General features: G+C 42.0%; 1 protein-coding gene across 2 annotated transcripts in view; it reads right to left on the bottom strand.

The window, feature by feature from the left end:
* Positions 1–12,558, bottom strand: part of shq1 (SHQ1, H/ACA ribonucleoprotein assembly factor) — a 36,347-nt gene that overhangs the window by 8,859 nt on the left and 14,930 nt on the right. For both annotated transcript variants that reach the window (XM_042406569.1, XM_042406570.1), the window contains exons 10-11: positions 9,503–9,626; positions 3,749–3,869 (exon numbers count right to left, since the gene is read on the bottom strand). In XM_042406569.1, the coding sequence (XP_042262503.1) occupies positions 3,749–3,869; positions 9,503–9,626 (245 nt within the window). The remainder of the gene's footprint in view (positions 1–3,748; positions 3,870–9,502; positions 9,627–12,558) is intronic.

Genomic DNA, 12,558 nt, shown 5'->3' with positions numbered 1-12,558 from the left:
TGTGTGAAGCTTCCTGGTGGTTCCAGGGAAGTCCTTCCAAACACACATCTGGGTCCCACATCAGCTTTGTGGTTGATGGGGGACATCAGGAAGTTGGCATGCTTGGCTGCGGCACAATTCCCCATTTTCTTTCATACAGAGTGCATCACCCTGCAGAAATAGCTTGTAACAACTAATTTCAATTCTCTGGGAAAAGCCCCTGAGCTCAAGTAAAATGAAAACACCTATCATGCTAAGTAGCCGATGGGAAAACCAGGGTAATAAGTGCCTTGAGCTTTATAATCATATAGAGAGGTGAGTTGAGGTGAACCAACCAGCCAAGCTTGGCAGGCGGGGGGATGGGTGTTAACACAACGCCACCACGCACAAGTGCACTTTCAAGGCCTTTGACCGCTGGTCTTAGCTGACACGTTGACCCCATGCTTGACCTTGTTGCCCTGTGACGCTCCCAGTTGTTGGAGCTCCAGATGCTTTTCCCTGCGGGGGAGATGCTGTCAGAGCTGCCGACAAATCTCCCCAGTGGCCATTGTCATGCACACAATACTGAGGATGAATGAGACGGAGGAAGTAGAGAGACTAAGTAGAAACCCAGAGGGCTGCTTCATACTCAAAAAATAAAAGTCTGGGCTCAAGAAAAAGAAAGTCTACAACGTCATTTTTGGCGGTTTCATTTCTTGTTTTCACACGGTGCTGCACACATTCTTTTATTCTTTGTCCTCACTTTCTTCAGTGAAAACAACACCTATTGTTTTTGGAGATTGCTCACTTCACACCTACCATTCACAATTATTTGAGTCTGTCCATTCAGCTGTTATGGTGCATGGCTCGGTCTATCCCTGAACCATTTCTTGTCAATTTTCCAGTCTGTGGAGCAATGCGTGATTGTCCAGTTCACGCATCTTATAGACAAGTCACAAATTCACTCCATAAAAGAAGAAGGAAAAAAACAACAACACAGAATGCATTTTTTCCCTTTCCACTAATGACTTCATATGGAAAAATGAATCTTACTTCACTTCCCTCCTCTCAGACTAACCCTGGAGCACCTCACTTGAATGCTGCCATGTTTTTTTTTTTTTTTGTGCTAGAATCTAATTGACCCAATTAATAAGGGTGGGTGGGTGGTTGTGAGTGAACCAGTACTGAAAAAGGAAGTTGTAGCCTTTCTGATTTAACCGAAGTACTGTAACACAACACCAGGCTTATAAGCTTTGTCTGTGCTGGCTGCCGTGAATCTACATTGGCCTCTCTCCAGGCTTTTTGATAAAGGGGGAAGGAAAAAAAAGGAGAAATACAAAGAGAGAAAGTGAGGCGACTCGCTTTTTCTCTGCAGTCCAGCAGCTCTGCAGGGGCTTTGGCATCTGAGGACCTTCAAAAGCATACACTGAAACTAATGGACTAGAGAGGCTGCTGCTCCATTTGGAATAATACTCTGCTAACAATTCGGAGATAATTAGGATTGGATGGGTGTGCGAGGGCGAAGTTAAAACAGTTTCCCCAAAGGAAGTGTGTGCAAAATTCTGGAACGATGACCATCACTGTGAAAAAAAAGAAAAAGTTTCCCATCACTGAGACGATGTGAGCGGCAGTTTGCTTTGAGGTTGCACTCTTGATTTCAATGCGCAGGGTGTTCTGACTCTATGTGTGTGAGAGTAAAGGGGAGAGTAAAGCCCTGCGGCTTAAATCACGGTGAAGTCTTTACGACGTTGTAAATTTGAGACCGATGTCTCGGCAGTCAGAGGAACTTTAGGCGTAGAAATGCATGTGGGACGGAGAGGAGATTAAATAAATCAACCCCCCAGCCAGCAAACATCCATTAATCGCCGTGTCCATCATGTGCGACTGATCGCGTCTGCCTCGTCGTCTGCGAGGACTGACAAGATACAAGGATTGCACCAGGGGTATAGATTACATCTCAATCCTATCGCCCCGTCTCCCAGAGATGACTCACTTAGCGGAGGATGACAAATCCTGCATGGGGGAATATCTCACACTGAAGAGAACAATGCCAACACGATCTGTCATCAAACCTGTCAGGAGGCACAAAAGGGCTGCAACAACAAAGTACATGTATGATAGAGGAGGTTTATCTGTGGAAACTGCGTTTGTTGCTCAAAGAGCGAGCCTAGCTCTCCTGTGCTGCTTTGCAATTTGACTTGAGGCTCCTTTTAATATTATACTCCAAACATAGTCTCGGAAACCACAAGTGGAGATTGTGTGGAATTTCTATCGAGTGTGAGCCAAAAGACCCATACTGAGACAACACAAAGTAAGACAAAGTACGACATGCTTGGTTGCTCTCTCAAGTGGTTGGAGGTGGAAGAAGCTGAGATGCATGATGACCACTGCTCCACCAGGCTAAGTCTTTGTAAGGTGATGGAAGCATCGATGAGTCCAAACTTGATGAAAGAGATTTCCCGCACACTTAGATCTATGCAGTACCCACTTTATAAATATCACTTCATAATTATCACTTTAGAAAGTGTATACTGCTTAGATCTAAGTGTGCGGAAATCTCTTTCATCAAGAAAGAAGCTGAAATAGAAGTGGTTTAATGATAATAATGACAGCTCGTATGACCCACATGGAAGAACAGAGAGCTTCACCTTCTTTATCGACGGGGAAAAAAACCAAAACAGAAGAGAAAAGGGAAATGTAACAATTCAATCACAGGTTGATAGCGCGGGCTAATCCGTTTAATGATCGATGCTGGGCGTAGTAGGAGTCAGCAGGTTAGGTCAAGCTGACATTTAGTTCCAATGTACAACGGAGGAGAGCAGTGGAGAGGAGAGGAGGAGCGGGGAGGGGAAGCAGTGCTCTGGTGCCCTTCAGCTAAGAAGAGACTGATTGAGTTTCTCAGTGAGATGACAGAGTAAGATAGACCGCCTTTTAAAAGTACAAACGCGTCTTCTCTCTGGTCTCCCGTCTTGAACAGAAAGAGATCTCACCAACCCTGAACTGATCTGTTGATTTCTCCCCATGCATCCGTAGCATTTTTCAGAGCAGAATTCAAGATTTCTGCTGGAAAATATAGAAATGAGAATGTGAGGACGGGGGAGAAAGAAAAAAAAAAGCACTAAATCCCTGCAGACCTTTTATCGTGTCTGCATCTGGGCACCGAGCCTACAACATCAGGCACACATTTTTCAACTGGGCTTTTTCCAGACGAGCACACCACTTGGCTGAACCCTGGCCAAGAGTAAAACAGAGCTCATTACTGAGTAATGTGCTCGCAGGCTCACATTTGAAATGTGTAAGTAATTGTAAAATATGTACTAGGAGGAGGAGAGAACCATCAAACCTATATCATTTGGGGGGGAAAAGTGCAGATTTTGCACGTTTGGCTTGCGATTCTAGTGGAAGGTTACACCCACGGAAGATATGAGAAGCCCCAGCACACACACACACACACACACACACACACACATACAAACACACAGGCTCTGAAAGTTTCAAACAAAGTGAATCTGCAGAGTGCAGCTGGCTCTTTTAAGACTCACTGATGGCACTTTTGACACATGATAATGGAGACAGGGGAAATTGCATCTCTCGCTGGCTTGGTCATTCAATTGGCCCCGCTGTGACAAATGACTCGTCTAATCCTCTCCCCTAGCACACTGATGCATCATCGGGGCTGAGTGGCACGTCCCTTGGCTTTGAAGGTAATTCTCTGAAGATGAAGGTCTCTGAGGTGTGTGTGCATGGATTTGTGTGCTTGTGTGTTTTTAGACTGAGCCGGTGAACTTACTTGACCCTCTGGATCCAGATGCAGTAGTCTGTGATGTACAGATCATTCAGTATGTAGGCTGGGTCGTTCTGTCGGAAGACTCTGTGAATATCCAGCAGGCATTTGAGGACGCAGGCTTTCCCTGGGCACAGGAACACACCGTGGCAGGCAAATGGAAAAACAGTGTTATTCACGCTCAGTATTACGGATGACAATGCACTCCAGCTGCTGGCAGACACAGCATGCATCTAAAGGCTTGCAGTCATTGTTCCATACATAAAAGCCAAGGTACAGGATCAGAGGAAAATCCCAGCGAGCTGCAGAGTAATTTGATCCATACCGTTTAAGACGAGTTCCTGGTTAATAAGTGGTTCATCTGAGAGAAAAGAGTTAAAGAAGACATCTCTATTTTTGGCATTCAATCTGTCAATTTGATGGCAGCGCTGCTCAGACTTTCTGTCAAAAATGTGTTTTCCTTCCTCCATCAAAAAGCAGTGAATGTTTTTGATGATTTTTCTATTCAAGTCTGTCCATTAAGCTATTGTGGAGCATCATAAAATTCCTTATTTGAATGCATTTTGCTGGTGATCTGACAAACTGAAGGACTGGTTGATACATTTTTTGGACATCAATAATTCAATCCAGCAAGGTGATGAACTTAAGTGTTTTTCCAGCAGTACAGGCCTTATGTCACAAGAGCCAACACAGGTCACTTTGCTACACAGCTCGGAGCTGGACATTGTCTTTGTTTAGCACTTGAATAAATCATTATTTGATACACCTGATATGAAATGAACACCATCTACCTGTATTTGCCACAGTCCGAAGCTACAATTGTAATGTAGCCTGCAAGGTTTTCTATATGTCCCCAAATGACACTGCTGCATTGCTAATGACATCATGTCAAACACAGTTGCAATCTAATCAATAGCAGTTCCATAGTATGGATTTGCCACTCCGTCTGACTGAAAGCTAAAGACTGTTAACTTTCTGCATGTCGTTGTCCTCGGTATAAGCTACAGATGTACCGCAAAGCTGTCAGAGTTGTTTTGGAACAATTTATGGAAGCCTATTGTTTGAATCAGCCATCAGAAAACTTTGGCAAACCAAACCAAAAAGTCCAAAGACACGCTAGTGATCCTTTGAGGTTGTAACACTCATTACATCATAGAAGACAAAATTGTTAAAGACATAACTTTGCTAACCACTAACGGGGCAAAATGTGGTAAAACAAATGAAGTGCCACCCTCGGGCTGAATGTGTCTTCTAAAGAGAGAAATGTGTCGAGAACTTCATCACACAGATAGTTGTATTGAAAGGGTACTTTTTTTTTTTTTAACTTACATATATTGGTGTCTAGCCATGCAGATTGTTTATTTTCTTATCTGCTGAGGTTATCAGCTTCCATGGGGACTATTTCTATGAAAGAAAACAATTCCAATGAAATCTGTTCACAGCTTTTCAAAATTCCATTCTCCTCCGCTGCATTGGGGTTTAGGCTGCAGATATTCAGACATAACTAAAAAAAAAATTCAGCACATAAAACCACAACTGTCTGCATAGTTTGATACAAGGTACATGTGAGTAAGGAAATATGTGCTCTTTGGGGACTTGGCTGAACTGATGCCATCACAACTTGTCATTCGAATTCATCCCATGACTGAAATACATTGTACAGTCTTTACAGTTTGTATCAGTCTAATTACAGGCAATGTAGTACCAAACTGTTTTGTAGTAGACTTCAAAAAATCTTTATTTTATTCCATTTTAAATGTATATTAAGTTCATGCGTTTGGGTTAGGGGTATCCATATTTCAGCATTGATTCAATATGAACTTAGTTACATAAAATTTTGGATTAATTATGATTACAATAAATCATCTTATAGCAAGTATGTAAATTATCAAACATATACTGTATATGTACCAAACAGTGGGAGCTTTTGGTTACAATGGATAACCCTGTATGACATGGTTTATGGTTGACACTTGCACTTGGACAATGTATGTTTGAAGTCATAACAGCGAGCTAGCTACAACTTTCAAAATCGCAAATACATCACACATGCAGAACTACACAGCCTCTGTATTTGTTATTCTGAGAAATTACTTTTCCCTGAAGTACACAACAGGCCAAACTGCCACAGCACTTCTCCCTCCAGTCATGCATATAAATAGCCTTATGATGTGGCCAACAATCCGCTGAGGGCAAGAGAAAATGCTCCTCTCCACCTCTGCAGAGCTGGTTGGCATTGTCCAGAGACATTCCAGCCCAATCAAAATAAACATTACACTCTTGCTGAGGAAAACCTTAAACAAACATTTGGTTCTCATTTAAGCATGGGATCGTATGCAGGGAACTCTGCCCTCGACTTCAGGACTTGGATCATGAGAGGCGAAAACACACTCACTTCCAAGATTTGACTTCTTTTTAACAGGCAGGATTAATAAATTGTTCGTAGTCATTTAGAGCAAAGGTTGCTCTCTGCACTAGTTCAACATTGTTATTCTTGATGAGATGCCTATGACAAGTGAGCAAGGTGTGTTCATTAGAGAGGAGCAGATTATCCAGTGAGTGGGGAAGAATGTGCACTTCAAGTGAAAAATAGCAATTCCTTCACAGCTGCCGAATGAACGGGCTTACAGAGATAGAGTGGTAGGTGTGAAATAGATAAAAAACAAAGGCTGCTGTGTCTTCTGTATAAAAATGAAGAGATTACAAAAACTGCAGAGGCAGCAAAGTGAAAATTGTGATTTTTCACCTTCCATGCTTTCTTTCCAACACATTTCACTGAGATAAATTGTGTTTTATATAGAGATGAGAAAAGTTTGTCCAGCATGGAATCTTTATCATATTATGTAAACAAATACATAACATGCCACTTAGACTGCTATTCATGTGATCATTTCAGTTTTACATCAAATATCTACAGAGTGTGCTATAAGTGGTCCATACTAGGGCTGAACAATTAAACAGTTAGTCAACCAACAAAACTAAAACCATTTTGATAACTGATTAATCGTCTTAAGTAACTTTTCAAGCAAAAACACAGGAAATTAGTTCCACCTTGTCAAATGTGAGGTGATAGTAAACTGAATATCTTTGGGTCTTAGAAGCAAGGCATCTGAAGAGGTTGGGCTTTTGTGATTTTTTACTATTTCTAGACATTTTATAGACCAAACAATGAATTGATTAATTGCAAAAATAATTGTTAAATACAGCCTTAGACCATATTGAAGTTTACATTGTTTAATAGAGAAATCTGTGAGTATATCCATTTCAGAGGGATTTGATTTACAATCTGTTTCTATTGCAAGCCATGGAATTTATTTATCATAGCTGAACCTGCTTGAAAAAGGACAGCTGTACAGTGTAGTTTAACATCTGGAAAAGCAAACTACCAGACCCATTCCCTTGCTGTAACTTTTATTATGTTACATTTATATTTCCATATGAATTAAGAGATTATTTCATGTAAATTTATGCAAAATATTAATTTAAATGATTGAAATCCTGGCTGATGGGGAATTGGGTAGGCCGCACCATCTACCTGTATCTCTTTGGACAAATATATTACAAGATGAGAAATTATTGGGATGTTGTAGTTCATACCAGCATCACACTAAGACAGTTAATAATTATGATAATAATAATAATGATAACAACAGAGCAGATTTTGTCCAGTTGATTTTATGAGTTGAAGGGGATTGTATTTATTGAAAAGCTCCAGAATACCGGGTAAGGAGTGCTGCAACACAGACATAAATAAAAGTACATCATCTGCAAAACTGATGATGACGTATTGGAAGGGCAGGAGAGGCTTCTGGTCAAATTTGCTTAGGATCAAGAGAGGCAAATCAGTCGTGGCAGCGCTGCCCACTGACATTAAAATCTAGTTTAGTCAATGCGCATATTGTAGTGTTCAATATCAGCATGTTCTTTCACATCTTTCATTTAATCGCTGCTCCCCATCACCTGTCATGTCTTATCAAATAAATATCATCAGCACTCTGAAACTAAAGTGTTAACAACCTGACCTGAAGGTCACAGTTCATTAAATTCCCAAATTTTCCCTGCCCTCCAAGAATTCCAGAAGAAATTCCATGACCACTGCAAATTTAGCCTGAATGAATGACAGCAGAGATGTATGCTGGATGGATCTGCAGCAGAGACCCATGTCTGACATGTCTCATCTTGTTTAGTCAGTCAGGTCATGACAGCAGCATGACCCCGAGGTCCTCCTCCACACCTTCTACCTGCATGCCCCTCAGGCTCTCTGCTCCTCTGCACCTGCCCAGTGGCTCTTTAGTTAAAACCACTTAGGAGGCAGGTGGAAGAGCTCCTTGAGAATACTCGCCACGCTGCCAGAGGGCTGTTCAAATATTTACCCCCGGATAACATTTCCTCCAAGGCCTTAACCTGTGCGCTGCCATTAATGGGTTTGTTTTCCTAATACCTATGACTGTTTGCTTTCGCAGCCACTTAAATGAAGTGCCTCAAAAATGGAGCATGCCTTTCCATTTGCCTTATCCTGACAAATTAATTAGTGTGTAAAGTAATGCTGGGAGGAAACACACCCTCAGACACACGCCAGGCCGAATTACTGTAGTGTTACAGTTCATTAAGGAAAAGCCCTATTACTCATACTTCCCTAATGCTTCAAAATAATAACCACTATGAGTTGTGAGTGAATATTATGAAAATAATTAGCTATTTTTTCCTCAATACACAAAAATATACAGAGCTTTAGCCTGACAGTAATGCTCATCAGCTTCTTGTTAGTGTTTTTAGACAAAGTAGAGCTTGAGTATGATCTTGTGTGAGCTGTCAGGAGGTGTTGGAACAATATCCAGGATCGGGGTGAACATGAGAAAGCCTGCTATGGCAGGGAAAACGTTCCGAGGTAAGAGAGTGTAGGTGAGGGGGAGAATGACTCCAACTGCTGTTTCCCTGACTCCCCTGATCAACTCATCTTCTGACTTAATGAGGCGCGGAAATGCTAATCTGGAGCTTAAAAGGCCTTTAATTTGCTGTCATTTACCAGCGTTAAAATCATCACAAGCTGGATAATCTTAGCCCTCACACATCCTGAGCGTGTTTACACTGCAGAGTTTCATCTGTCCGCAGGGGCTTTTGATTTAAAGATTACTCTGAGCTTTGAGATATCAAAGTCAACAGTCCGTTCTCAACTAATCCACATTTTGCTCCCTGAGGGGTGGGAGCTGGGCCACTCTGCTGCTTAGCTGGAGGAATATTACTTTCAAACACACACCGCAATATGCTCATGAACCACTTTCTCCAAATTGTGTTTGCGTTTCAGGCTCTGGATCGGTCCAGCAGGCTGCTTCTGCTAGACAATGTACCATGAAAGCATGCTGACTGTCCGGCTGTCTTTTTCGCAGCGTCCACTCACAATCGAGCTGTATCCCACTGCTTACAGGCAGGCAGCAAACTCTATTAGACTGCACACTACAAAACCTTATTTACATATAAAAACACAACTCAGAAGAAACCACAGGGTGGACAAAATCAATTAACACTAATTAGTACCGATCATGTGTTCACAGTGGAGTGAAATGAATCCACAGTAAGCGGTTTTATTGAGCAGAAGCTGCCAGTTTTAGCTCAAAATCAACAAAGAAACCATTAACTCGTGAACATGTGGCAGACGCCAAGGGGTCACAACCAGCCTGCAGAGGTGAAAGGTCACTCTGGTAATGTGTCTTTATGAGCCTGTGTGTGTGGTTTGGTGTGGTGCTGGTAAGTAGGACTCACCTGACTGCAAAATCACAGCTGTGTCACTAATAGCCGCAGAGACCATGGCAAAGTGTCTGTAGAGTGGGTAGCACAAGACCCGCCGTCCAAATGACACCAGGACTTCTTGCAAGGAGCTGTACGTCTGCAGAACAGAGAACACGACATTCACAAAGCTGTCCAGCACAAAACCACATCAAGATGACAGTAAAGATTTGGTTCAGTCAGACATTTTTGCCCTGGAGTTCTTCATCCTCTCTTTTTCCTCAAGTTTAAGACTGGTTCCTATTGGTGTGCACTAATTACTCCTAACAACTCCTCATTTATAAAGCTGGCAAAATAAGGGCTCGCAAGTCTTTAACACCTCTGCAGGTCTGGCCTGTTAATTGCTGCCTCTCTTTAATCACTGCCTTCACGCTCAGATTTTCTCTGCACTAATGGACGCAGAGCCTGGAGACAGAAACAGAGATTTTATTCCTTGTTTCTTTCTCTTCTTTTCTTTGTGGCTTGTTAAGGATGTGTTGCGAGCTTGCGAGTGTGTGTCATCAGGGATCATGCTCTCCCTTGGGCTTGTTTAGTAGGAGTGTAAATAAGGTCTGCTGCTGCAAGGGGGGAACTCAGTCACACCAGCGCAGTCGACTGAGGACAAGTAAACATGCAGCAGATGGAGGGAGGAGGGGGATGAGGGTGGGATAAGGTGGTAGGGGGAAGGAAAATGTTAGGCGTAAGCGAGGCAAGAGAGATAGACAGTGAGAGCATAAAAAGAGAAAGCACAGAGTGAGAATGGAGTGAGGAAGCAGGGGTTATTATTATTAAAAGTTATTGTTATCAGCAGTGACAGACAGACAGGCGGTCAAAGACAGAGAGGAATGTATTGTAGTGCAGAAGGTGAAGGATAGAGGAGGAGGCAGGCAGCGGGGGATTGAGTGAGGTGGCCTGTCAATAGGAGCTGACAGCTCTGCTGACTGACTGACGAGCAGTAAAGGGCTGCCAGGCAGGTGGAGACTGTTCTTTACTCCGCTGTCACCACAGCAGGAAAGCTACTCTGTCTCAAACTGTGGTGAATGTCTAGGACGGCAAACTCCTCCACGCTGCCTCGATGGCTTGTTTATAATTAGCACAAAAATGCATCTTGGGTGGTTTGATCAAGTGGTGATCATGTGTGCACGCCCAACACTTAATGAGGACGCTCTGGGATCCTATTACTCACTCAAGGAATATTCAAAGGCATTCTGGGACACATTTAACACGTCTGCAGTGAAGTGTGAACTCAAATGTGTCCCTAACATTAATGAAAGATCGCCTCTGCATCATCTGTCTGAGCAGATGTACGTGTTCGTGCACAAACTGTGGCAAAAACAACCCATAACCCCTTTGAGCACCACCGACAAAAGAATAAAAATAACAACAATCCATGCATCTCATGGTCTATGGAAGAGACGCCATGTACTGTCGCTTTCATTAACTGCTCAAAAGTGTATATTAGATGAATTCTAATAGCAGGTGTGAACAGCTATTTATAGCATCTAGATCTAAAAGTGATCTGGTTGTATCTGGATACAAGACACAGGTCTGAAGAGGGATATTGTCATATTTATTGGCCCCAATGTGGTGATTAGTGGCTACCCCTTTCTGAGGCAATGCCCACTTTACTGTAGAGAACTTTAAAAGTGCATCATGGGTCAATACTTAAAACAAGGATCCGGTATCTAGAGTGAGGGTGAAAGGCTACTGCTCTGAATTTTTCAAACTTAAGAAAGGTGTCTGGCAAGAAAATCCGGCCTCATCTGTTATTATGTATCGAACCACTAGCTGAATTGATTAGAGGGAAAGATCAAATTGAGGGGATCGTAGATGGGGTGGGGGGGCATGATACACAAAATAGCACTGTTTGCAGATGACATTCTTCTGTTTATAAGAAATCCATTATTGTCCAAAGCTGCTCTCATGCAATGTCCGAGCAACTATGGAGAAGTTTCTGGTTATAAGGTCAATGAAGTGAAATGATGAAGCAATAATGATCACAGGAAGTTGGCCCACACAATTAGAAATAGGTGAAAGTCAGATGGTCAAAGGGAGGCTTTAGATTCTTGGGGGTCACTTTGGCTAATAACTCTTATCAATTATACACAGCCAATTATGATAAACTCTTTTCCCAGGTCAAAAAGGATTTGGAAGGTGGGAGATGCTTCCTTTGTCTTTATTAGGCAGGGTGGAAACTATCAGGATGGATGTACTGTGGCTGCTTTTTCTCTTTTGCTGCCTTCCTATAACAGTCCCAGTAGCTACATTCAAGTTCCAAATTCCTGGACAGACTTGTCTTCAAATTCATATGGCAAAATAAAAGGCCCAGAGTGAGACTCAAAAGTACTCTGCTCTAACAAAGAGCAGGGCGGCTTAGTCTTGCCTCATTTCATAAGTAACTACTGGGCATCACAACTTATCCATCCATAATATCTTATGGATTAGATTAGATGTTAGATTTATAGAGTAGGATTTGCAAGTTTATTGGGAGGAGGTACAAAAGGAAATAGGAGAAATTCTGTACTTAGACCATTTGGATCACATCAGTTGATTCTAGGCAATGTATCTCTAAGGGGGTTGGGGAAAAAACAAATTATATATGCGCAGAGCTCTTGTGTTAATAGTCATTACAAAATTGATTACAATAAACTGGCTTAAGCCCCACCCACCTACCTTGGACTAATGGACCCAAAGACTGTGAATCGTATGGAAAACATAACCGCGAGACTGCAACTCCGTAGAGACATTTATTTAAAAAGATGGTCTTCTGTTATATTGTACCTAGCAAAGTGAACATATTATTATACCAATATTATTTGTATACGTAAAGTTGTGTGAGACTTATTGTCAAGGAATCTGTTTTAATAAATGTTCAAAAAAAGAAAATGCATTGTGTCCTTTTACAGTGACGTGTGCCTGCAAATACAGCATATCAAAGAAATGTTAAAAAGCCAAATTTCTGTCGCTTCCATCTCTATAATCAACTATTTTATACGACAATTTAACGCAGATGATCTCACAATCATTAGGAGCGTGTTCCAAGAACTAGCTTT

This window comes from Thunnus maccoyii, chromosome 3 (assembly GCF_910596095.1).
Source record: "Thunnus maccoyii chromosome 3, fThuMac1.1, whole genome shotgun sequence".
NCBI lineage: Eukaryota > Metazoa > Chordata > Actinopteri > Scombriformes > Scombridae > Thunnus > Thunnus maccoyii.
The sequence above is the reverse complement of the archived record's forward strand: the minus strand, read 5'-3'. Positions and strand labels throughout refer to the sequence as shown.